Source organism: Dermochelys coriacea, chromosome 1 (genome assembly GCF_009764565.3).
Source record: "Dermochelys coriacea isolate rDerCor1 chromosome 1, rDerCor1.pri.v4, whole genome shotgun sequence".
NCBI classification, from domain to species: Eukaryota; Metazoa; Chordata; order Testudines; family Dermochelyidae; genus Dermochelys; species Dermochelys coriacea.
In genome coordinates this window covers 43,158,434-43,186,110 of record NC_050068.2, presented here as the reverse complement: position 1 = coordinate 43,186,110, position 27,677 = coordinate 43,158,434, and the positions used below count along the sequence as shown (strand labels likewise).

Here is a 27,677-nt window from a genome sequence, read left to right as displayed (position 1 = left end):
TAAAGGTTCTGAGTCTTCTCTGACTTACTCCTGATTTACATCAATGTATCTCCATTGAATTTTGTGGAGGCATGTCAAGTTGAAACTGAGGTAAATGAGAAGAATCAGGTTCAAAATATCGACGTATAAGATAGATATGAGTGTACATGAGAATAAATACATTATGGAATCATAGGGCCACATTCTGTTCTCAGTTATACTGATGTAGATAGCAGCGTAACTCCACTGAAGTCAGAGGAGGTATACAACTGTCAAAGTGAAGTAAGTGACATCTGAGTGAAGCCCTTATTCAACACTTTGAAATGGCCAGAGCTAAAGGATCTGGCCCATATGCAGAAATGCCATTGGTGTCTATGGCTGTTTTACAGGAGAGCAGTTGCAGCTTTGGGGTCTTCATCCTGCACAGAGAAGACTCGTATTTCATTTAGTAGCCTACACTTGCAGCATATTGGCACAGCAGTTAACTATGAGCTGTCAGGTTCCAAGAGTAACCTATTTGGACAAGTTATGAGGTGATCTCAATGTTGATGTACATTACATGCAGACATACCAACATAAGATAGCATTAAGGTGGTATAACTTACCAACTAAAGAGATGAATAGATGGGGTTGTAACAGAGGAAAAGCAACCCACAGCAAGGAGTAAGCAGGTGTAAAATAAGTGGGAAGAAGGGACTTTTCCTATACCACCTTATTTCTTCCTGGTAGTTGCTTGTCTTACTACAATCTTGTCCTTCAACCTCAAAAACCACGACCACTATTTGTACCAATTGACCCCCTTGGTAGAAGTCTCTGTAAAGAGGCCGAGTATTGAAAGCACCTTAGAGAATGACTTATCCTCCTAACCTAAAAGTGGCCTATCCAGTTGGGGCAGTGGAGAAGCTTGCACAGCTGATGCATACGATGTAGTAGATAAAGAAAAGACTTCAGTCTCCAAGCCTTTAAATCTGGCATCTCTCATGAGCATTAAATTCTCACACACAAAAAAATCAATTTGATGTTTTTGTTTATGATCTCTATTTATTCACTCATTTTAGCTTATAAAAATGGAAAATGCTTCTTTCTCTTTCTGAAAACATTTGGCACATGTTCTAAACTCTGAGTGTTGAATTGGGCAATTTTCCAGTAACTCCCTTGCAGCACATCTAAATCTAGATTACAGCTGTCTTTTTGGAAAGGCATACATAACTCAGCATGTGGGAAACTGACATTTTCTCTTCTCCTTTTCAGAGTGTCTCCTCTGCAGAAGTCTGAAATAGTAGATATGGTAAAGAAACATGTAAATGCTATCACATTAGCCATCGGAGACGGTGCCAATGATGTGGGAATGATCCAAACTGCGCATGTGGGAGTCGGGATCAGTGGGAATGAGGGCATGCAGGCAACCAACTCTTCTGATTACTCCATAGCACAGGTCAGAGGCACTAAAAAGCAGCTGCCATGTTTTGTTGACAGAGGTATCAGCTGTGTGTCAGCATAAGCGCTTCATTGCTGGCTTTCAAGCCGAGAGAATCTTTGTTCATATCCTCCTTGAGACAGCCATCTAAAACTGATACCTCGGATGTATTAGGGATCATTTTAGTTTTGATCTTGTTGTGCCCTTTGGGGCAATGATCAACCTTTCCTAAAGGCTTAGGTTTCTTCTTGCCAGCTGTGGAACATTCAAACTGTTCAGTAATCAGGAAAAGGCGCCATTCATGACAGTTACATTTAATGTGCTTCTAATTATAATTTATCTTCCTCAGTGTGCACTTGTCACTGACACCTGTTGGTGAACTATATTAATGTCCAAAAGAGGTAGATGATGATGGGACATTTCTTTTATTTCGAAGTCTCTTTACCCCGTTTTTGTTAAACTACTAAAGAATCAGTTATTCAAATACTAAAAAGCTGGTCAAGATTTTGAGATAATTCAGGCAGTGACAGTGACTAGGGTACATGCTCCCAACTCATCCCATCAAATTCAGCACTGATTACTTTATCTATAGGCAGTAGTGGGAAGCCATGCAGATTGCGCCAGCTCTTTGTTTAATTGAACAAATCAAAATATAAACATATTAAAAGCAACAAAAGAAAGAAAAGAGACTTTTGCTGATGTAAATGTACTGTGAATGTTGTTTGTTTACGGTTAAGGTATCATGTTCACTATCACTTGTGATAAGAAAATCTTTAATATTAGGTAATAATACAAGAAGGTTAGATGCAAATCTAGAACAGGGTAATGACCAAACGTTGTTACAGTCTGCTGGCTCTTTGGTAGCCTGTGAGAAATGGATTGGGATTTCCTGCCACATGCATGTAGCTGTCAGATGAACTCACTATGAAATCTTCCTTTACAATTTATACTAATTGGTACCCTTGTTGGAAATTTCAGCAGATAGCTGAAGGATTGGAAGGGCAGAAAGGCAAACTCCCCTATTGCTCCTCAAGGCAGTTGTTCCTAAACAGGTTGACCCATTGACAGAGCAATCAAGGAACCATGCACTGCTGCTGCCATGGTGTGTATGTGCCGTGGTCAGGCAGAGAGCCTCCATATCCAGGGGTGGTCATCTGAGAATTTTCACAAGCACTAAATGCATTTTTAAAATGTCAGGTTAAAAACCTCATCCAATATTAGTTTGGTAATAGGCAGTAGTATACTGCAAGTACACTTATATAGTATGACACCAAAAAAGTAATACACTAAGACAACCTTCAACTGCCTTGATCACAACGGTTACATTGTCCAGCAGTGGTCTCTACATTACTAATCTTCATACCCTCTACCATATATTACTTTTGAGGCACAATTCATTTAAAAAATCCGTATTTACAGAGACTTCATAAGATTCAATTTATTTATTAAAATGACAGTGTAAAAGAATAGGTAGTCAGAGTTTTGTCCATAGATGGCCGATCACATTTTATTAATGCCTTTGGCATTTAATCTAATTAGTTTAAACCTGATGAAGTCATTTGATATTCATGTGTCACTTTCAAGTGGCTTTCGGGTTAATCTAAGAATGGTGAAAATGGGTTGTGCTCAGTTTAACTGTGGTTTGGGGATTATTGACAATAGCAATAGAGATAATGTTATAGTTAGGGCTGTCAAGTGATTAAAAAAATTAATCGCGATTAATCACGCGATTAAACAACAATTGAAAACCATTTATTTTAAGAAAGAATGAGGAGTATTTGTGGCACCTTAAAGACTAACAAATTTATTTGAGCATAAGCTTTTGTGGGCTAAAGCCCACTTCATCAGATGCATGCAGTGGAAAATACAGAAGGAAGATATATATAGAGAGAGAGAGATATAGAGAGAGATGGATAGATCAATATATACACACCCACACACAGAACATGAAAAAATGGGGGTTGCCATACCAACTCTTAACAGACCGATCGATTAAGGTGGGCTATTAGCAGGAGAAAAAAAAACTTTTGTAGTGATGATAAGGATGGCCCATTTCAAACAATTGACAAGAAGGTGTGAGTAACAGTAGGGGGAAAATTAGCATGGGGAAATAGTTTTAGTTTGTGTAATGACTCGTCCACTCCCAGTCTTTATTCAAGCCTAATTTAATGGTGTCCAGTTTGCAGATTAATTCCAGTTCTGCTATTTCTCATTGGAATCTGTTTCTGAAGTTTTTTTTGTTGAATAATTGTGACTTTTAGGTCTGTAATTTAGTGCCCAGGGAGGTTGAAGTGTTCTCCTACTGGATTTTGAACGTTCTAATTCTTGATGTCTGATTTGTGTCCATTTATTCTTTTGCATAGAGACTGTCCAGTTTGACCAATGTACATGGCAGAGGGACATTGCTGGCACATGATGGCATATATCACATTGGTAGATGTGCAAGTGAACGAGCCTCTGATAGTGTGGCTGATGTGATTAGGTCCTATGATGGTGTCCCTTGAATAGATATGTGGACAGAGTTGGCAACGGGCTTTGTTGCAAGGATAGGTTCCTTGGTAAGTGTTTTTGTTGTGTGGTGTATGGTTGCTGGTGAGTATTTGCTTCAGGTTGGGACGGCTGTCTGTAAGCAAGGACTGGCCTGTCTCCCAAGATCTGTGAGAGTGAGAGATCGTCCTTCAGGACAGGTTGTAGGTCCTTGATGCGCTAGAGAGGTTTTCGGTGGGGGCTGAAGGTGACAGCTAGTGGCGTTCTGTTACTTTCTTTGTTGGGCCTGTCCTGTAGTAGGTGACTTTACAGACCAAAGTTGCAATTATTAGTCGCTTTAGCCCATGAAAGCTTGTGCTCAAATAAATTTGTTAGTCTCTAAGGTGCCACAAGTACTCCTCATTCTACAGACTAACACGGCTACCACTCTGAAACTTGTCATTTATTTTAAATATTTTTAGATGTTTACTACGTTTTCCAATATATTAATTTCAATTACAACACAGAATGCAAAATGTACTTTATTTATTTTTATTACAAATATTTGCACTGTAAAAAAACAAAAACTTTGTTTCAATTCACCTTATAAAAGTACTGTAGTGCAATCTCTTTATCATGAAAGTTGAACTTACAATGTAGAATTATGTACAAAAAAATTGCTTTCAAAAATAAAACAATGTGAAACTTTAGAACCTACAAGTCCACTCAGTCCTACTTCTTGGTCAGCCAATCGCTCAGACAAACAAGGTTGGTTACAATTTGCAGGAGATAATGCTGCCTGCTTCTTGTTTACAATATCACCTGAAAGTGAGCACAGGCGTTCGCATGGCACTGTGGAGCTGGCGTTGCAAAATATTTGTGCCTGATGCGCCTAAAGATTCATATGTCCCTTCATTTTTCAATCACCATTCAAGGAGACATGCTTCCATGCTGATGATGGGTTCTGCTTGATAACTATCCAAAGCAGTGAGGACTGATGCATGTTCATTTTCATCTTCTGAGTCAGATGCAGCAGAAGGTTGATTTTCTTTTTGGATAGTTTGGGTTCTGAAGTTTCCGCAGCAGAGTGTTGCTCTTTTAAGACTTCTGAAAGCATGCTCCACACCTCATCCCTTTCAGATTTTGGAAGGCACTTCAGATTCTTAAACCTTGAGTCGAGTGCTGTAGCTATTTTTAGAAATCTCACTGTTGTACCTTCTTTGCATTTTGTCAAATCTTATGTGAAAGTGTTCTTAAAACAAAACAGGTGCTGGGTCTTCATCTGAGACTGCTATAACATGAAATATATACAGAATGTGGGTAAAACAGAGCAGGAGACGTACAATTCTCCCCCCCAAAGAATACAGTTACAAATTTAATTGACGCATTATTTTTTTAACAAGCATCATAAGCATGGAAGCATGTCCTCTGGAATGGTGACCGAAGCATGATGGGGCATACGAATATTTAGCATATCTGGCATGTAAATACCTTGCAACACCGGCTACAACAGTGCCATGTGAATGCCTGTTCTCACTTTCAAGTGACGTAAATAAGAAGCAGGCAGCAGTATCTCCCGTCAATGTAAACAAACTTGTTTGTCTTAGCGATTGGCAGAATAAGAAATAGGACTGAGTGGACTTGTAGGCTCTAAAGTTTTACACTGTTTTGTTTTTGAATGCAGTTATGTAACCAAAAAAAGTCTGCATTTGTAAATTACACTTTCACGATAAAGAGATTGCACTTCAGGACTTGTATGAGGTGAATTGAAACATACTATTTCTTTTGTTTATCGTTTTTACAGAACATATATTTAATCAAAAATAATAATATAAAGTGAACACTGTGCACTTTGTATTCTGTGTTGTAATTGAAATAATATTGAAAATGTAGAAAAAATCCAAAAATATTTAATAAATTTCAATTGGTATTCTATTGTTATAAGTGTGATTCATTTTTGTGAGTTAATCGCGTGAGTTAACTGTGATTAATTGACCGTCCTAGTTATAGTTAATGCTTTTATTTAAGTTGCTGGCACCAAAAACATGCAGTTTTAATTTTGGAAACAAAATTTAATAACATGGAACTGTTCGTTTTAGAGGGGAGAAGTGTGTTTTTATTAACCTGAAAGATTACAGTATATTGCTGTGTTAACGTGAATCAAATTTGTGTTGTGTGCTGATTAATAAAATAAGATGGACTTATTTGCAATAGGAGAAATACTAGGCTAAAATAACACTAAATAGTTTTCAAAAGGAAAACTTGGGCTTCATATGGTGTATTCTTCCTCAGTGCAGACATATATGGTAACAACTTTAGTGGAAATTATATGCATGCCTTGAAGGGAGAATGTTCTTCTGAGAAATTTAAGTAGGCCACTGTAATGTAGTATCTTGTACCCAAATGATACTTCCAATCCGGTGATTCCAGAAGTGGGCAGACATGGAAAAATAAAGTTCTATATAAAGACTCACTAATGATTTCACAAGGAATCATATATTGAACTAAACAAATAAAAAGGAAGTTTGCCTCTGACCCAGTGCCCCAAAGAATAACTTCCATTCATACAGAGAGTATGTTTGCATCATCTTTTTTTTTTAAACGTTGTTGTCCCCACGATTCATTTTCAAAGTATTCCTAAACCAAAATTCTGAAGTTCTTTACATGGTTCTAAAAGTTAGTAAAGCTTTTTATTGAGAAAAGATACTTTTTTATCCAGAGGCGGAATCTGGAGTGTCTAGGGACCATTGCTTTTTTGAATTCTTTAAAGGGGAAAATTGCTCAGGGAAATTCTTCCTTTAAAATAAATGTTGAGTTCATGGTTCAGTTTTGTTCATGGGGAAGCCTGGGTTGTATTCTAGATGTTTTCTTTTTCCTAAATTTCATCAGTTATATTAAATAATGAGTACTGGTACTCTAAACACACCTTTTTATTTGGTAGTGCATCTCTCATTTTTAGATCAAGACTGGATTCTTTCTAGAAGATATGTTATAGCTCAAACAGAAGATATGGTTTGATGCACAAATTGCTGGGAGAAGTTCTATGGCCTGTGTTTTATGCAGGAGGTCAAAGTAGATGATCATAATGGTCCCTTTTGGCCTTACAATTTATAAATCTCCTGGCACCTACGTATGCTCTGTATCTCACTTATTATTAGACCCCCTCTTCCTGCAAACACTTACTCATGTAAGTAACTCAATGCATGTCAGTAGCTCCACTGAGCTCTGTTAAAATAAAACATGGCTCTGTTTCATTTAATTCCTTGTCACTGCTCAGTGGGACAACTCGCGTGTATTTAAGTATCAGAATCTTATTCTTTCTGAGTTGCATCATTTCCTCAGCTCTTTTAGGTAGCACTTTTGCATTTTTTTGAGAGATTACAAACCCAGTGAGAAGCATTATAGTAACTAAATCATTGTTAAAATCGTATGAGTTATGGCACACCATTTGTGCAGTTTTTCCACTTTGGGTTATTCTACAGTATATCAATGGAATACATGCCAGCCTTGCTGAAGTTTACACTATTTGCCTCTCTGTCAAAGGATGACTCTTGGGAAGCATTAAAGTTGTGGCAGGACTGAAGAGAGAGAGTAGGTTGGTAGGTAGTTAATGGGTTAGTATGTTTATTGGCCATTCACTTTTGATAAATTTGTTAGTCTCTAAGGTGCCACAAGTACTCCTTTTCTTTTTGCAAATACAGACTAACACGGCTGCTACTCTGAAACCTGTCACTTTTGATTATCTACTTTCCAATCCTGATGCAGGCTGGATAGAGACTGAATCCAAACTGAATTATAATGTGGTTTGCTTTGTTTTCTATTATTTTGCTGAAATACCACCGGAGAGCCTGTTCTTGTGGTATTTGCAGCAAATGCATTAAGTGCTGGAGATCTTGGGAGAGAGGCTATATATCATGAAATTTCTAGCTTATGTTTGGAGATCCCAGAGTTTCAAATGGGCTTTGGATGAATAATAAATTTGAACCAGAATTTGAAACTTGAACTCCAAAACTTTTAAGGTGGCATATCACTAGCCCAGAAGTGGAAATGAGGAGTTTGGCATCCTTTTGGTTCCCCAAAACCACCACACAAAATGGTGAAATTCAGTCTCTTCTCATGGGGGGCCTGAGGCTGAACTAAAAGGAATGTTGCAAGTCATAAGTGCGTTCCTTGACAGAGCTCACACATTTCCTGCCCACATTGTGGGCTTGATTTCGCTCTCATTGAAGGCAATGTGAGAAATCCCACTGAATTAAATAGGAGTAGAACTGAGTCATCTTTGTGGTTCAAACTAGTATTATTAGGCAGCAATTTCCATAAACATTAGATTCATTTACTAATTGGGTTTATTTAAGGGGGAAAAAGGAATATACAACTTGTTATAGATGCTCGTATATGACCATATTTATTATTATCTAGTGAACTGTAAATGTTAATAAAAATGTATTTGTTCCCATCTTCTTTCAAAAGCTGCTAGTGTTGTTTTTTTTCTTTTGAGAACTCTTGCCTTTTCAGTCTCCATTTTAGCCCAGAACATTTCTTATTACCACATTGCTCCTTTTAAAACACAGAGAAGAGCCTTGTACCACACACTTATTATTAAACCCTCAAACACAGTCATCTTCTCTTGCCATGAAATAAGAGTTTGCATTTATATTTAATCCAATAGGCCCTATTATGTTAACCTTGCCTCATTTTGCTATCAGGATAGTAATAATAATTGAAGGCTTCTTCCTGTTTAAAACAAATAAGGATCAAATTTATGGAATCATGTTTAAAAGATTTATTCCAAAAAAGGAATGTTTTGCTGTGATTTTTTTAAAATGTTTTGTTTGTGGTTAATCTGTCAAAATTACTCTCATGGAAAGGAAGTTCTTGGAATGGATTTAATAGCTGATCAAAATTTCATTTACTTTGTATAGAGTTGTAAAATGTGAGGCTATTTTACTTGTGTCCATTTTTCTTTTTCTAGTTTTCTTACTTGGAGAAACTATTATTAGTCCATGGAGCCTGGAGTTACAATCGAGTGACCAAATGCATATTGTATTGCTTCTACAAGAATGTGGTCTTGTATATTATTGAGGTAAGAACAGTCAAGAGAATGGGTTTTGGCAATGGGTAAATTGGTTTGGCAAACAGTAACAGTTGCAATTAGTAAATTAAAATTAAATTATTAACATTTAATTTTGAAACAAAAAGAAATGCTCTCTTCACATGACATGTATTCATTTTGTGGAGTTCACTGCCATATACTTTCATGTACTGTTACTAGTACCTAGTTATAGTTAATGCTTTTATTTATTCACATAGTGAAGCTGGATTTTAAAAGAAGTTGGATACATTTATGACCTTTAATACTATGTGTAGTTATGCCTGATGAGATGATGGGAGAAATCAAATATCCTGTTTCAGGGTATAAACTGATTGTAGCAATGGTCAGGAATGCACATTATTGCACATTTGGCCGTGTATATCATGAGTATACCAAATTTGATGGATCAATCATCTGATCTGATATGGCAAATTCTATGTTGCTGAACCAGTGCTCAAAATCTATTTTAAAAAAATAGTTGAAGGTTTTTCTTCATTCTTTCCAATAAATAGATGCTAAGAGGGAGGGATAATAAACAACAAAATGAGAACTTTATAATTAGCCAGACACTTAGAGTAGATTACAGGAGACAGTAGGTCAGAAATGTTTTACTGTTCAATAAATCATAACATGGTCGGTGTACATATCTGACTCCCTCAGGGTCTGATCATCATTTATTCATGTGTTATTCTCATGGATAACAGGAATTCTCAGCTAACATGTTCCATTTTTTCTTAAATGTATCTGAATGACCTCTACTTTCTGGAGTTTATCATTTCCAATACAGTTCAAAGTCTGTTTACTACATGTGGACAGCTACCATAGTATTGAAGAGTCAAACTGTCATTTCCAACTGCTTCTATGTCAGTAGTGCATTCAGCCCACCAACACTACAGTACTCTTTTGGTGTGTGAGTGTAGCATAGCTAAGAGTGATATTACAGCTATTACAGACAGCAATTTCAGTTTTGCAGAATTGTATGCAGAGACACTAGTTTCTCCTAAAACAACGAGGAGTCCCTGTGGCACCTTAGAGACTACCAAATTTATTTGGGTTAAGGTTAAAATTCTCCTTCATTATAAGATAGATTCTGATTGTCCTTTGTCTTTGCCAAAACTTAAATCCATGTATATTTCACAGACATGGTGTCATAAATATAAAGGGAAGGGTAAACACCTTTAAAATCCCTCCTGGCCAAAGGAAAAGCCCTTTCACCTTTAAAGGGTTAAGAAGCTAGAATAACCTTGCTGGCACCTGACCACAATGATCAATGAGGAGACAAAATACTTTCAAAGCTGGAGCGGGGGAGAGACAAAGGGTCTGTGTCTGTCTGGGTGATGCTTTTGCCAGGGACAGAACAGGAATGGAATCTTAGAACTTAGTAAGTAATCTAGCTAGATATGCGTTAGATTATGATTTCTTTAAATGGGTGAGAAAATAAACTGTGCTGAATGGAATGGATACTCCTGTTTTTGTGTCTTTTTGTAACTTAAAGGTTTTGCCTAGAGGGATTCTCTGTGTTTTGAATCTAATTACCCTGTAAGGTATTTACCATCCTGATTTTACAGAGGTGATTCTTTTTACTTTTTCTTCTATTAAAATTCTTCTTTTAAGAAATTGAATGCTTTTTCATTGTTCTTATTTGGGTCTGTGGTCACCTATGCAAATTGGTGAGGTTTTTTACCAAACCTTCCCCAGGAAGGGGGGTGCAAGGTTTTGGTGAGGATTTTTGGGGGAAAGGTATTTCCTAACTGCTCTTTCCTAATAAAAAACCTGGTTAGACGTTTGGTGGTGGCAGCGAAAGTCCAAGGGCAAAAGATAAAATAGTTTGTACCTTGGGGAAGTTTTAACCTAAGCTGGTAAAGTAAGCTTAGGAGGTTTTCATGCAGGTCCCCACATCTGTACCCTAGAGTTCAGAGTGGGGAAGGAACCTTGACACATGGTCTTATCATAATGTAGAAATTTTCGTAAAATTTTCAGACAAGGCATTTAGGAGATGGAAGGGTTCTGGCATGACCGGATTTCACTCATTGACTATTTTTCTAGACAGTTTTTTGGCTCATAATTACAAAACCGTTTTCAATAAGAGGATCTAAGTGTTGTTGGAGATGAGAATAATTATATTCATTAGTGCTGAAGCAAAATATGAATAAATAATTGGGCATTACCAATTTTTTTTTTTAAAAATAGGCATTTTTTCCCCTATCTCTTTGATTGGAATACCCTTAGCAGCTTCACAATTACTTTTCTTTCTCTAGGAGTTCTATTTCCATTTCATGGACTTTTTTAAAAAAAAAAAACTTTCTTATAGATTATTGTGTAACATGGCTCTGCTTCAATAATTACTTGTTACAGCTAATAAAAATATTGTATAAAATACTATAGTGCTAAATAATAACTCCTCACATGTGAAAAGGCTGAAAAAGCCACTCATGGAAGGGCTAAAGATTGGTGAAGAACTGTGTGACCTCAAGCCTTAGGTGTTTCTGTTAAATCATCTTGTTGTGGGGAGGGGTCTTCCTAACCATAAGTAAAGCTAAGATCTAGTCATGTGTATTTTTTTGTGAAAGGCATGGACGGGTCACCAGGCAGTAAAAAAAAAAAAAAAAAATTCACGACCCCTGATCTGTCCATGACTACTTCTATAAATACCCCTGACTAAATCTTAGGTGCTCTGGGGGTGCTGCTGGTGTTCTGGGCCAGGGGGCTCCAGGCATCGCTGGCGCTCAGGGGCGGGCATGGAGCACTGCTGGTGCTCTGGGGGGTGATGGCCCACGGGGCGCCGCTGGTGCTCCGGGGTGGGGGGGAGGTTGGGGCTGCTCAGGCGGCCCTGGGGTCAGCCACACTGGCTGCTACAGAAGACACTGAGGTCCCAGAATCCATGATTTCTGTGACCTCCATGACAGACTCGCAGCCTTAACCATAAGATGTCCTGAGATGTTTAAAATGCATGTCTACTCTGAAAGTACTCTGTGTAAAGATGGCCTCTTCTTTCTAGCCTCATCTGCTTCCTTTGGATATTCAGAGTCCTGTCTGCTTGCTTCACTGACAAATTAACTTTTACTCCTTTTTAGTTCTGTTGGCACTGCAGAGCCAATACAGCTAAGAATGAGCTGGATTCCATTCTGGCTAATGCATCTGCATAACAGAATTGTTAATGACAGTAGTTTCTGTTGCATGGCCAAATTATGCCCCCACTTACACCTGTACATCTGCATTACATACCTGTAAGATTCACGCACAAGGAAGTTGCTGCTGGCAATGAGGTATAGGTGGAAGCAGAATTTGAAGCCCATGGGGTTGCACCTGTGTAACTGAGGGCAGGAACTGACCTACAGCATTGATACTAGTGAAGATACCTAAGCTTGAGAGCACTCATTTTTGATTTTCAGCTGCCATGTTGAGTTTTCAGCACTGGAGTCACTTTCCAGACCACAATTAAACTTTTTGCTTTACACAAGGAAAATCATGCCATTTTACATTTCTAGCGTGAGGCCTTTGAGTGCCATTCACTCTTTGTGTGGTGTGGTGATCATTGAAAAGAGAAGCTCCACCGTGACACACAACCCACAGCTCGTGAGGTTCCCACCTCCCTCTACAGTGGTGCATGCCCTTGAGTAGCTGCTGCAGTATTATTGTTTGTTCCCTGACACTCTGAACAAGCTTGGGCTTTACCTCCCACTGTCTGTTTTGACTTGCCATGTGCAGAGAGAGTTTTTTCTTTGACATCACAGTGAAACCAGAGTTTCTACCTGAATTACATTCCTTACAAGCTAATTTTCAAAAGACTAAGTATTTGTAGAGTTGAACTGACGAGCATGTCTGTCAGAGTGACAGGGTTGTTAGTTATGCTTTTTCTACCGTTATGTGTTTTATTTCACTGGAGGTTTAACACCTGAAGTAAACTTTATACTGAAGTAAACTGAATTTCACAGGTCTGCAATGCTGAGTGTCATTGTAATTCTTTTTGTTCCTACCTCCTCTCATACAAGCCACAGAGTAGAAATAAGAGGTTGTTCTCAATGAGGAAGCCTGAGTACAGTCAGGAATGAAAGTCACAGAGAGCTTCAGTTAGGAGAGAAGTTAATATGGGTTAAACTAACAATGAAGAAATGTCTGAAGAACTTTAACATCTCTGGGTGCATGGATCATCATATAGCTCAAAACCAGTAGCAGATTTAAACATTGGTCCCAGAAATGTACCTAGTGAGAGCACCAGGAGGAATCTAGCAATATCCTCTCACACACTGTGACTTTCCACGCTTTTGTGATTGATTTTCCTCCAACTGCTTGGAAAGGTATTCAAAAAACAAAATTCTGGGTCTAGATATCCAGAGCACTCACCTTTTTTGTGCTGTAGGTGTAACTTGTACTAGAGTCTGCTGAGCTGACACTGGTCATATTTTTGTTCAGTGAGTGTGTGATGGTATTTTTGTGAATGGGGGCGGGGTTGTATTAAGTTAGTTATCTAAATACATGAGCTTGCTGTTTAGCTGCATTCATTGCTGCTGAAATGTATGCCCATATTAAAACTGTCTCCTGTGACAAGAGGACTAAAATGTCAGAGTAGAACAGAGCCCTTGGATAAAAGAGAATGCAGAAAATCATCAAGAAAAAACTAAGTCCTCATACTCTGCGGATTTGGATTGGAGCCCATTTAATATTTGTGCTTTTTGTTTTTAAATGAAGTGAACTTTTTAATGCTTATGAAACTTCCAAGAATCATAGAATCATAGAATATCAGGGTTGGAAGGGACCCCAGAAGGTCATCTAGTCCAACCCCCTGCTCAAAGCAGGACCAAGTCCCAGTTAAATCATCCTAGCCAGGGCTTTGTCAAGCCTGACCTTAAAAACCTCCAAGGAAGGAGATTCTACCACCTCCCTAGGCAACGCATTCCAGTGTTTCACCACCCTCTTAGTGAAAAAGTTTTTCCTAATATCCAATCTAAACCTCCCCCATTGCAACTTGAGACCATTACTCCTCGTTCTGTCATCTGCTACCATTGAGAACAGTCTAGAGCCATCCTCTTTGAAACCCCCTTTCAGGTAGTTGAAAGCAGCTATCAAATCCCCCCTCATTCTTCTCTTCTGCAGACTAAACAATCCCAGCTCCCTCAGCCTCTCCTCGTAAGTCATGTGCTCTAGACCCCTAATCATTTTTGTTGCCCTTCGCTGTACTCTTTCCAATTTATCCACATCCTTCTTGTAGTGTGGGGCCCAAAACTGGACACAGTACTCCAGATGAGGCCTCACCAGTGTCGAATAGAGGGGAACGATCACGTCCCTCGATCTGCTCGCTATGCCCCTACTTATACATCCCAAAATGCCATTGGCCTTCTTGGCAACAAGGGCACACTGCTGACTCATATCCAGCTTCTCGTCCACTGTCACCCCTAGGTCCTTTTCCGCAGAACTGCTGCCGAGCCATTCGGTCCCTAGTCTGTAGCGGTGCATTGGATTCTTCCATCCTAAGTGCAGGACCCTGCACTTATCCTTATTGAACCTCATTAGATTTCTTTTGGCCCAATCTTCCAATTTGTCTAGGTCCTTCTGTATCCTATCCCTCCCCTCCAGCGTATCTACCACTCCTCCCAGTTTAGTATCATCCGCAAATTTGCTGAGAGTGCAATCCACACCATCCTCCAGATCATTTATGAAGATATTGAACAAAACGGGCCCCAGGACCGACCCCTGGGGCACTCCACTTGACACCGGCTGCCAACTAGACATGGAGCCATTGATCACTACCCGTTGAGCCCGACAATCTAGCCAGCTTTCTACCCACCTTATAGTGCATTCATCCAGCCCATACTTCCTTAACTTACTGACAAGAATGCTGTGGGAGACCGTGTCAAAAGCTTTGCTAAAGTCAAGAAACAATACATCCGCTGCTTTCCCTTCATCCACAGAACCAGTAATCTCATCATAAAAGGCGATTAGATTAGTCAGGCATGACCTTCCCTTGGTGAATCCATGCTGACTGTTCCTGATCACTTTCCTCTCCTCTAAGTGCTTCAGGATTGATTCTTTGAGGACCTGCTCCATGATTTTTCCAGGGACTGAGGTGAGGCTGACCGGCCTGTAGTTCCCAGGATCCTCCTTCTTCCCTTTTTTAAAGATGGGCACTACATTAGCCTTTTTCCAGTCATCCGGGACTTCCCCCGTTCGCCACGAGTTTTCAAAGATAATGGCCAAGGGCTCTGCAATCACAGCCGCCAATTCCCTCAGCACTCTCGGATGCAATTCGTCCGGCCCCATGGACTTGTGCACGTCCAGCTTTTCTAAATAGTCCCTAACCACCTCTATCTCTACAGAGGGCTGGCCATCTCTTCCCCATTTTGTGATGCCCAGCACAGCAGTCTGGGAGCTGACCTTGTTAGTGAAAACAGAGGCAAAAAAAGCATTGAGTACATTAGCTTTTTCCACATCCTCTGTCACTAGCTTGCCTCCCTCATTCAGTAAGGGGCCCACACTTTCCTTGGCTTTCTTCTTGTTGCCAACATACCTGAAGAAACCCTTCTTGTTACTCTTGACATCTCTTGCTAGCTGCAGCTCCAGGTGCGATTTGGCCCTCCTGATATCTTTCCTACATGCCCGAGCAATATTTTTATACTCTTCCCTGGTCATATGTCCAACCTTCCACTTCTTGTAAGCTTCTTTTTTATGTTTAAGATCCGCTAAGATTTCACCATTAAGCCAAGCTGGTCGCCTGCCATATTTACTATTCTTTCGACTCATCGGGATGGTTTGTCCCTGTAACCTCAACAGGGATTCCTTGAAATACAGCCAGCTCTCCTGGACTCCCTTCCCTTTCATGTTAGTCCCCCAGGGGATCCTGGCCATCTGTTCCCTGAGGGAGTCAAAGTCTGCTTTCCTGAAGTCCAGGGTCCGTATCCTGCTGCTTACCTTTCTTCCCTGCGTCAGGATCCTGAACTCAACCAACTCATGGTCACTGCCTCCCAGATTCCCATCCACTTTTGCTTCCCCCACTAATTCTACCCGGTTTGTGAGCAGCAGGTCGAGAAAAGCGCTCCCCCTAGTTGGCTCCCCTAGCACTTGCACCAGGAAATTGTCCCCTACGCTTTCCAAAAACTTCCTGGATTGTCTATGCACCGCTGTATTGCTCTCCCAGCAGATATCAGGAAAATTAAAGTCACCCATGAGAATCAGGGCATGCGATCTAGTAGCTTCCGTGAGTTGCCGGAAGAAAGCCTCATCCACCTCATCCCCCTGGTCCGGTGGTCTATAGCAGACTCCCACCATGACATCACTCTTGTTGCACACACTTCTAAACTTAATCCAGAGACACTCAGGTTTTTCCACAGTTTCGTACCGGAGCTCTGAGCAGTCATACTGCTCCCTTACATATAGTGCTACTCCCCCACCTTTTCTGCCCTGCCTGTCCTTCCTGAACAGTTTATAACCATCCATGACTGTACTCCAGTCATGTGAGTTATCCCACCAAGTCTCTGTTATTCCAATCACGTCATAATTCCTTGACATCACCAGGACCTCCAGTTCTCCCTGCTTGTTTCTCCCTGCTGAATGACAGCCCGGGAAATTAAAGTCTTTTGGGCCTGATTCTCCTTTCCCCAAGGCCCCTATGTGCCATTCTGGCACTATGAGGGTACCTTAAAGAAGATGTAAATGTAATTTTCACTCACTTAAGGCCCAGTTATGCTGCCAGTGCAGTGCAAAGAGACCCTTCTGGAAATGAGAATCAGGCCCTTTATCCATAGAGCAGGTTCAGCAAAATCAGCAGTGAAGTTTCCCTGTTCTGCCAGGCACTGAACTGTGAGAGGGTAATTCTGTTTGTAAAGTGACCAAGATGGTAAGAGGAGCAGATCCCAAATAAAATGCCTTTTTGTCAGGTTCGCTCCTAGACTCCTGTTGTCTGTCTGCAGGAGAAGATTACTTAAATCTTCACACTGTACTTCTATGCTGTCCCAGAATCACCCCTGAAACACGAAGTCCGCAAACAGACTCCACAGACAAATAGCTGGGCATCATTACAAGTCTCCATCCCATTCAGTTAGTTATTTACCTGTCTTTATACCAGCTGGTGAAATAAGAGATCTATCCAACAGATGTGAAACAGATATTTCACTACAGATGATATCAAGTCTCTGATGATATCAGAGCTATGAGAGAGAGAGAGAGATTATTTCAAATGTAAAAGGACACCAAAACCTCTTTCATGTCATGCTTAGAAGTTGAAACATGGCAAGATCAAAGAAGATACCAGAAATGCCAAGGAAAAGTTCAAACCATTTGGGAGTGATACCTTGATCAGTATATGGAAGGCAGTGTCCAGGTTTATTATACAGGAAAGGAGTGCTGGTTCCTTCATTTGAACAAATTAGTACAATAAACCTACTGGCCCCAATTAAGAATCAAGGCCCCCTTGTACTAGGTACTGTACAACAAATAAAAATAATAGTGAGACCTCTGATGCAAGCACTATCTAGGACTGTGACAAGACTCAACAGGTGGAAGAAACTGAGAAGGGGGTACTGATGGGAGGATGAGGTGTCAGTAAGAGGAACGAGTTATAAATAGCACTTTTCTCAGCTCACCATCTGCCTAGCCCTTGTCAGATGGCCAGGTTTTCTAGTCATCATGACAGATCTAAATCTTAAGGCAAGATTTGATGGTGATGGCTTTATAGATTTTAATAGAGGTTTTTTTCCTATTTGTAAGGGCAGTAAGGGAGAAAACAAACAAAGGTGCTAGAGGAGAATAAGGCACTAAGCCATCAGCCTCATGGTTTTCCCATTTGGAACTCAATTAAACCCTCAAAAAAAGTCTAAACATATTACTGCTTAGATAAGCATACTTTTAAAAATGTGTTAGATTCAGGAGTCCCACAAGACTGGGTTATGAATAACATGTGAAGTCCTCCTTGTGACCACCATTTTGGACTTGTCCAATAGAACATGTAGCTAGAAACCACATTTGAAATAGTTAAAGTTCCATTTTGTTTTTAAAATGCTGTTTTTGATTTAAAAACACTTTAAAATCTTCATTTTTATCACAAGCAGCCATAAGGATTTCATCCTTGGAACCTAAAATGGCGGAAGGGATTCAGCGTATTCCCTAAGACACTATACAATACCCAAGTCTGACATTTTTCAAGTGGTAGGTGTCGTAGTTGAAGTTATAGGAAGTTGTTTTGTAACAAATGTTTCTAAATAATTCATCATTTTATCAGGTATCCAAAATACAGATATGTTCAGGCTATGCAATTATAGAGCCAAACTTTCAAAATCGCTTAAAAACCTAGAGCTACACACAAGATATGCAGACAATTGAGTTCCTTGTTTACCCACACAAATAGCCAGTTAGGAAACTTAAGTTTGTATTTGCAAATACTCAGTCTTCATGTATACTTATAGCAGCAGTTGTGCCTACTAATTAGGCATAAATCTTAAACACGTACATTTTTGCATACATTTTTGGTCTTTTGAAAATCTGGCCTTTAAATGTCGTCTTATAGGTAAATGTCCATCTGTAGAAAAGAAGTTATTCTCAATGGATAGTTTCACTGAACAACTCAGTGTCATGGCTATATTAGTAAACATCCAAATAATACGAATCAGACTTTAACTAGAGCATTATAGCCTCACAAAAAGCTCAGATAGCATGGTGATGGATGCAGTATGAGAACCTAAGTAGATAAAATTCAGCAGTTTGTATTTTTATACTTTTTTAAAAAAGTCCTTATTTCAGAGTTGTCCTTTTCTGTATGGAATTTCTTTTTATCAGCTTCATCCCCAGGAGTAACAGAAAATTTTTGCTGGAAGATCTAGGTCAGCATAAAATACAGCCAAACAAATAACCAGAAAATATGCATCGTATATACTCCAATTCAGTAAAACTATTATTAATTATTATGGAGGTCGTAAAGCAGATCCTTAAAATGGCCTTCCAAATTGTTGTTTCAAATAAAACAAGATATGGTTTATGCATATCACATCACCCTAATCCAAAAATGTCTAGGAAGTGACTATACCCTTTGATTTTTTTCTTTCTTTGAAATGTATCCAAATTCCTCTTGAACCAGTGTACGAATGCTAGTCTCTATTACTGTTGCTGACAGTTTATTCTATGTTGCAACCCCCCCTTGTGTAAAGAAATTGTTTGAATTGCTCTTAGGTTAGTCCCTTCTTCAACTTTAATCCATGATTGACTTCTTGTTTTTGGATTCCTAATTTAATATGTTAATCCCACGAGTTTAGAAGGAGTCAGTCACAAAGATAAATCCATACTATTTTTCCTTTCCTTGCAGTAATGTATGCTGCACATGAATCATTAGAAGAGAGTCCATCTTTATTAAAAGGGTTTGCCTCAAGCGCTAGATTTAACATTTTTCAAATGTTCAACCACAAATGATCAAACACATAGCTTTTTGGCTTGCTTGCTTGTTTGTTTCTTCTAAACATACTCTGGAATACATCCTAAAGATGGCATAGTTGTTAATTTTTTCAACAAAGTACCATTATTATGAATGACAAATTAAGCTCCATGGCTAGGTCCCAAAGTCTCTGAGTATCTCCCTAGTGCAACATCTGCAAGTAGCAGTGCGTATTGCAAAAGACTCTGGTGTGGGAAAGGATCTCTTTTGATTTTATTTGTGGGAGGTATTATGCCTGGAGCTGAAAGATCCCTTAGATTTTTATACGTTAGTAGAACTTTATACCTTAGTAGAACTAGACAAATACAAAGTGTGGGTCTCTGTGTGTGAAGTTTTTGTTCTGTTCTGTATGAAATGCTCCAATTCCCACATGTAGGCTAATAAGAGAAAAATGTTGATGCTGTCCTGTTAAATTGGTGTTTTTCTTGTGTATGAAATATATTGGTAATCAATTTCTTCAGCTGTGGCTTTATCAAAGCAGGAATTCTATATAGTAAATAAATACACATCTCCAGTCTCTTATTAATCCTTGTCACCAATGGAAATGCATTTTAGTGTTGGAAGGGCAGAATATATTATGGAGGCTAGAAAAGCTCTGATCATGAAGAATCATCCTGGAGAGATTAAGTGAAGCCCAGTGTTTGTAGAAATGGTGTTTTTGTTTTGTTTAAAAAAATATATCTGAAATTACAGTGTTCTGATATGTGTGAAAAGGAGATCAGAATCCGGCCTTGTGTGTGCAGCAAAAGTATTTTTTTTTTAAATTTCAGGTCATATTATAACTGACTCCAACATGTTATAGTTAATTTGAAGCTATTTTATTCTTTAGAATTCTTTTTAAACAATTCAGTAATTTTTGCTTGTCTTCTTATTTCAGTAAAAACAAAGCAGGAGATGGGAGAGTCTACTTTCCCTTACACTGGTGTCAATTCAGTGACATAGTGGAAATATAACTGTTTCAGATGAGAATCAGTTGCAAACTGTAAATTCATATCAACATTAGAATGTGTCAATAAGGCTGATCAGGGAATAACCTGTATTCAAGGAGTTCATGTTGAATTTAGGTACATACATCCTACTGCACCAAAGGGACGCTCATAGGATGGCCCTGCCTGGAGTGCCCTCCTGTGGCAGGCCGAGGCATGACAGGCACATCTGCCTCAGTTTCCCTTTTCAGAGTCCCCAGTCACTGCATGTAAGCTTATCCTCTAGTCCATCAACAGAGTTTATTACGAAAACATAGCTCAAATAGTCTCTATTTCCCACACCCACTGAATATAGTCGTTGATACCCTGCTCTTCCCAGCAGGCACCCCTACCAGCCTCTCTACTGGGAGTCATCCTGTACCACACTCTGGTGTCTTCCGCCTCACCTAGCCTCCTTGTTGGTCCTCTTCTGTCCCTCTGCCAGGACAGCCACTCCAGCCCTTCCAAATGGGAACCCCCATAGCCTCTCTGCTAGGAGATTTTCCCTACCGGGACATAAACTCTCACTCCCCCTAACAGCCCTTTCACTATTCATCTGGGTTCGGCCCTCTAGCCCTGACAAGCTCCTCCATTGTTCCCCGCTTTCAGCTCTCCATCCCTTGGCTCCAACTGTCCAGTTTAGAGCCAGCAGGCAACTGCCTCTGTTGCTCCTTGGCCTTCAGCCCTCTGGCCGTGACTCTCTGGCTTGGGGACGCCAGCCAACAAATCTGTCTTGCTGCTCTGTCTTCAGCCTTCTCCCAAGAACCACAATCAATCTCCCAGCTGCTGCCTCTTCTCCTGACAGACCCAGACCTGGTAAGCCAAGGCAGCATCATAGAAAATAACTCATGTGGTAGAAGAGTGCCCAAGCTGGCATCTGGAGGGCTGTCTACAATGCTTAGCCTCCTCAGAGGCCATCGTCCGGTTATGGAACCTGGACATTGAGTTCTGATGTCTACATACAAGAGACCATCTTATCACCATTCTAGTAAAAAAAAACCACTTTATTAAAAAGTCAAACATAGAAAAATTCTTCAAAACCCATGTTTAACCTTAGTTTTGTATTTAAATATTACTTGTGCTCCTGTATGTTTAACTTCCCCACTCCATGTAAATGGCAGCTGTTGCAACTCATTGAGCTAATGAATGGCATGAAAATAGCTAGACTTTGTTTCATACTAAAGAAATAAAATCTTCCAATTTTAAAACACATATGCTTGCATGGCAATTTCTAATATCTTGGATTCAACAAAGAGCTTCTAAACCTAAGTAGAATCATACACTAATGTATCCATTATGCCAGTGAGTCTTTTTGGCAGGAGTCTATCACCAAATACTCTGTCAGACAGTAATTTCATTTACAGTGGTTTATATTACAACTTTCAAAAGGAAGGAAGTTACTTTACAAATACATTTTAAAAATAGCTATTCTAACTAATGAATCGCAGGATGAAAAGACCCCTCTCCCCAATGCCAATCTCATAGTTTCAACCTATGGTAAGGAGAAAAAATACTGATATAAACACACTTCCTCATGAACAAGAGCCATACAGGACCTGGTTCTGCTCTGTTACTCCAGTGTAAATCAGGAATAACTCTACTATAGTCAAAGTAATTACACCAGCGTAAACCTGGTGTAAGTGAAACCAATATTTGGGCCAAAGAGCCTATTACAAATAATCCTCTTTCCATACACACTGCTGGATTTTATAATAGCTTTCTTACAATTAGTCTCTGTCACAGGGTGGCTGGCCCCAGTAAATGAAATATGTCCAGCTCCTCTGTGCCAGAACAAGTACTCCCATTTTGCCAATTAAGAGGGTGGGGAAGCACTTGGTGGCTACAGAGTACAGGGGTAGATCTGAGGGGAGAGACCCAGCATCACAGGTTGCTCTTCACTCATCTCTGGAATGCCTCCTTCTGTCCACATCTGGGGATGAGCTCTGCCAGGTCGATGCCCCTTCCTGCAGTTGCACTTCATCACTGTCTCAGTCTCGCTCTCTCAGGACTCTCCTGCTCCCATTTTGTGGCTTAGCCCTCTGGCCAGGTCACTGTAGTTTTCCCTTTCCAGGGGATGGGTATGTATCCAGATCTCTGGGGACTTACTGTCCCAGGCAGCCTTCCCTTTCACTGCCTCTTAACTGTGCCACTTCCACAGTGGCTGGTAGGGGAACCCAGTCCCACCCTCTACCCTGGGTTCCAGCCCAGGGACCCTACAACTAGTAGTCAAAGTCTACATGATCCTAAACCTTACTGCTGTATCCCTGGGCTACTTCCTACCTTGCCTCCTCTTAGCCCAACAGTGACTGCAGCTAGCCAGCCAGCCAGCCTTTTCCTTTTCCTTTTCCTTCCCTTTCCTTCCTCTCTCTTTGCAGCCCCTTTCTGCTCTTAGGTACTGGGCTTTATATGGGCCCCTCTTGCTCCTGTCCAGCTGAGCTTCCTCTTTAATTAATCCTCATTGCTTTCTGGCTCCTCCTTCAGGTGCAGATTATGCAGTAAATTGGCCCACCTTGCCACCCTAACCCTTGGGGTCTTATGGGGCGTGGATACCCCATCACACTCAGAGGGGAAACCGGTAAACCAGCATGGGGAGGAACCTAGGCCAAACTGGCGCATGGTTGTGGCAACTCTGGTCAAATCAGGGAGTAGCCTGTAGAGCCTTGTCCAGGACAAGAAGGCAGGTGCAGTGATGGATTCCTGAATTTACTTAGCATGTTAGACACACTTTCTCCACTGATGCTTCCACTGTGTAAGGGCATAATATTCAGCTCCCTGGAGGCACTGATCATCTGTGCATGGTAAAGGGCCGGTAGCACTCTTGTCCAAGAGTGTATGAGCTGCTGTCACAAAGAGGAGTCGAGAGATCAGCCATGGTATCACCCCACCCCGCATCCACAGGAGTCCCTGGAGTAGGAGCAGACCTTTGAGTTGGTATAGTGTTTGTTCCCTGTCTGAGAATGGGGCATTAGTCATCCAGAGATGTAATAGGTTGGTTTCATCTGTTTGCAGTTCTCTTAGCAGACTTAACTGTAGTGGTATATTGTTGAAGATCTAGCAGAGCTATATGTGCTAGCACATATAGATTGGAAGTTGGTATATAGTAAAAACAGCCATTTATAATAAAAGTGGCTGAATTCAGCTCAGTATTGACAAGAGGAGTGTGATGGCTGCACCCCTAGACCAGAGAGGTATCAGCTGGAGCAAACATCAGGGCACCAGTATAGATGTACGAATGACTGTAGGGTCTGCTTCCCATGAGGTTCCCAATAGTTTTATATCAAGGTGGTACTGGAAGACCTCTTCATTTTCAGGTGTTACCTGCCTGACCTGGATGTCAGGTTACAGTCGAGTTTTACTCCCAAATAGGTGACAACTGGATGAATGGCAGTGGCCTTCCTTAGACATGGATGGGTTGATTCGCAAGATGATTATTTAGATGGAAAATAGTTGCCTCTGTATTGGTATCGAGAATTAGTCATCATTGCTGGAAGTAAGTGGTCAAAGTATCCATGTCTTAGCTGAGATTCCCTTCAGTTCTGTGGAAGTTGTCATGACAGCAATATAGATGTTATCAGCATACACATACTTGTTGGCTGGTCCTTGTGGAAGGCCACTGGGTACATGTTTAAGGCAACTCATTTTTCTCCCTGCCTTGCAGGATGAAGCTTCAGTTACTAATAATTCCTTGGATGGACTGCACCATCAGTTACAAGGAATAACTTGCAGCAGGTTGGCATGCCACACAGCGTCATAGGCTACTGTCAGGTCAATAAGGATTGCCCCAATTTTCTTTCCTGACTAAAAATGCATCTTTTGTGTCTTTTTAGCTGCTTACGCTGGTGCAGAACCAATATAGGTCCCTAGTCGCAGGTGACTATTCATGGAGTATTCCTACCTTTTTTTAATTTGATATAATCCAATCAACGTTCTGAATTGTGTCTTGGAGTCCAGTCCTCGAAACATATACACCTGTGGGTTTAGTGCTTGCTGCCATGAGAGGCCTCATTGAAGCCAATGAATACAGCAAACTAAGTAACTCTACTCTGCTTCACTTTGCAGCTATTTTGACAAAATAGTCTTAACTTATTCCCTAAAAGGGTGTGTGATATAGTAGTGCTGTGTGGTATTTCAGCCCACCTATAGTTGCATTTCATTGGTGTCTGAACTGAAGTCAATGGGACTATTCCTGGTTGGAAGCGGCATGCTCTGTAATGAGATATTGCAGGATCAGGCCTTTTGATGCTACTTGAATATTGATAATCTAATAATAAACTTGGAACTCCTAACCTAGAGCATTGTACCTTTCATTGACAGTTCTCCAAATGTTTTACCGACATTCTCACAACACCTCTGCAAAGTACAATAAATAGGTATTATGCTCATTTTATAGGCAGATACTGGCCCAGGTTCAAGATTGTTGGAACATAAGCTGATGGAAAACAACTCAAAAACCATAGAGAAAATGTTGGAAAGTAAATTGTAGTTGCCAATGTTGGAATGTAGCTGGCACATCGACATCTTAATGTCTGTAATAGAAAGAAAGTGCCAATAGATTTTTAATGATGTGATCAGGACTCAGAGGCAAAACACCTAGCTCTTTATCTTGCCAACAAGACTTACCAGATCTAGGATTTCTTTGTATACCTCCCATCCAAGTAGTGAATTTAGTGGGCCCAGCTTAGAGACCTGTCAGGAGCATGACACAAAGTCATTAGGACAGTGAATTAATCTGCTGAGCAAATACAGGCTCTGCTAGTTTTTCTGTACTACTGAAAAACAGTTTTTCCAATTCACTTGAATGAACACCAACAATAAAACACTTCTACCCAGTCTCACTAATTAACCACCAGAGAGATTTATTTTATATGGAGATTTATAATAGGAATCTGTAACCCATTTTCTACTTGCATGTACAGAATTTAGAACAAAATACATAATATATGTACAGAGGGCAGAATATGGGGTCTGAGATTCAGTGTACTGTTTTTGTGTTAGTTCCTTGGGCTGAGCTGTGTTTGGTGTGGCTTACAAGGGTGGGGTGGTGGTATAATCCTCCTCTTTGAAATAGGGACCAGGCAGATCCCCAGTGTAAGTCAGAGCAGCCTTACTGTTGCTTTAAACTGGCAGCCTGTTGCCCTAAGCAGCTACTTCAGAAGTCAGGGAGATCTGGAGCATAGGGACACCTATGCAAGGAACTGAAGTTGAGCAGGGGAGTAGGGAGCAATGACAACTCTGTAACTTGAGGGGATGTTTCCAATCTGGGGGAATCCTTCACTGGCCAGTTAAACTGGCATTATGAATGCTTTTTATTGCCAGAAAAGTGCAGAATAGTTGTAGTAAGACCAATGATCTGGCCCCAAATCTCCATTCATTCTGAAGAACCTCAGAATTACGGACCCCTCAGGAATGGAGGTTGTTTGTAACTCTGAAATGTTCGTAACTGAACAAAACGTTATGGTGGTTCTTTCAAAAGTTTACAATTGAACATTGACTTAATACAGTTTTGAAACTTTACTATATAGAAGAAAAATGCTGCTTTTCCTTTTTTTTTTTTTGGTTTGGTTTACATTTAACATAGGTATTTGCTTTTTTTTTTTTGTGGGGGGGGGGGACTCTGCTACACCCTGATTGTGTACTTCCAGTTCCAAATGAGGAGTGTGGTTGACTGGTCAGTTTATAACCTGTGGTTCGTAACTCTGAGGTTCTACTGTAGGAGCTTCTGGAACAAGACAGGTTTCAGAGTAGCAGCCGTGTTAGTCTGTATTCGCAAAAAGAAAAGGAGTACTTGTGGCACCTTAGAGACTAACAAATTTATTAGAGCATAAGCTTTCGTGAGCTACAGCTCACTTCATCACACTCAGTAATACACTGAATGCATCCGATGAAGTGAGCTGTAGCTAATGAAATCTTATGCTCTAATAAATTTGTTAGTCTCTAAGGTGCCACAAGTACTCCTTTTCTTGGAACAAGACAGGTCACTTAATCTTCTGAGGCATTGAGCACTCGTTGCTTTCAGTTTGTGCTGAGGATGTCCAGCACCTCCCATGTGGAGCTCAGCCCCTTGCAGCATCAGGGCCTATAAACATGTTATCTAATTATCTTTAAAAGCAACAAACCTGTCTTTATTAAAGATTTTAAGATAATATTAAATGCAAATACAAGTAGCAAATTACAAAATGTAGGGACAGCATATGGAAACAATACCACACAACACACATTTATGAAATAGACATTGCCAATAAACCAGGATACCATTCCAGCTCTTCCCCCAAACATTAGGAATTCTGATAGCCCTCTTATATTCATGGCTCTGTTTTCATCAGTGTAATTGATATATTTGATTATAATCTTCACTTTATCATTTACTTTACACATTATGAGCCTGATTCTTCTCTCAGACCAGAGAAAATAAGGAGTGACTTCACTACAATCAAGGACTCATTGACTGTGAAGTAACATTTCAGATTTCAGGATCAAGAATCTACAATTTAGTGAAATTCTACCCATATAAAATCAGTGTAAGTGAGAGGAGAATCAGGCTAAATGTAAGTTAGATGAAGCCTTTATATTGTATAAATACAGTACTGGTAACTTCCACAAAGTCCCCAAAAACATGCCCATGCCAAAACCCCAGATTTATACATATTTATACTTTGGAAAAGTTTGATCTGATTTCAGATCCAGATTTGTGGTTTTGACCTATTTTTAGTGCCATTGACTTAAAAACTTGTCCTGCACATGCTGTCAATGGGAGCTTTGCCATTGACATCATTAGGAGCCGGATCTGGCCCTAACAGAAAGGTGATGGGGAAAATTTACTCTATCTTCTTTATTCCAATACAGTACACCCTCGCTGTAAGCAACCTGTCAAGATCCAAGCCATTTGTTTGTTATAGTCAGGGGTTCCTTGTAGCGAAAGCCCCACCTTCTGGGGGGGAGGCAGCTGACAGCTCCTCTAGCCCCCGCCGCAGTGACAGACCTGGAGGTTGGATCCAGGGACTGGGTTCATTATAACCAAAGGTTCGTTATTATGAAGGGCATTATACAGAGGGTGTACTGAACTGTATATTCCCATTGATTGTTTCCCACATACTGGTAGAAACTGTCAACCGTCTGGAAGAACAGGAGTAGAGGTGAATTAGTGTTAATTTTATCTGTCATAATAATGACATTGGGTTCCTGCCTTTTGGGGGAGCTGCACCAGTTTAGTTTATGTTTGTTTTGTTTATTGTGATACCATATCTACTCATCCAGAAACCTGAGACTCTACTTCTCAGCCAGGGGGTCAGTGTTGACAAGTACAGTCCAAGTCAGTAATACCAGAACAAACAGTCAGTGTAGTAG

The 27,677-nt window shown here is 40.2% G+C and overlaps 1 protein-coding gene across 3 annotated transcripts in view; it reads left to right on the top strand.

Moving 5' to 3' along the window:
• The window catches only part of ATP8A2 (ATPase phospholipid transporting 8A2), a 663,533-nt gene that overhangs the window by 415,200 nt on the left and 220,656 nt on the right, over positions 1-27,677 (top strand). For all 3 annotated transcript variants that reach the window (XM_038388027.2, XM_043504314.1, XM_038388029.2), the window contains 2 exons: positions 1,231-1,414; positions 8,835-8,945. In XM_038388027.2, the coding sequence (XP_038243955.1) occupies positions 1,231-1,414; positions 8,835-8,945 (295 nt within the window). The remainder of the gene's footprint in view (positions 1-1,230; positions 1,415-8,834; positions 8,946-27,677) is intronic.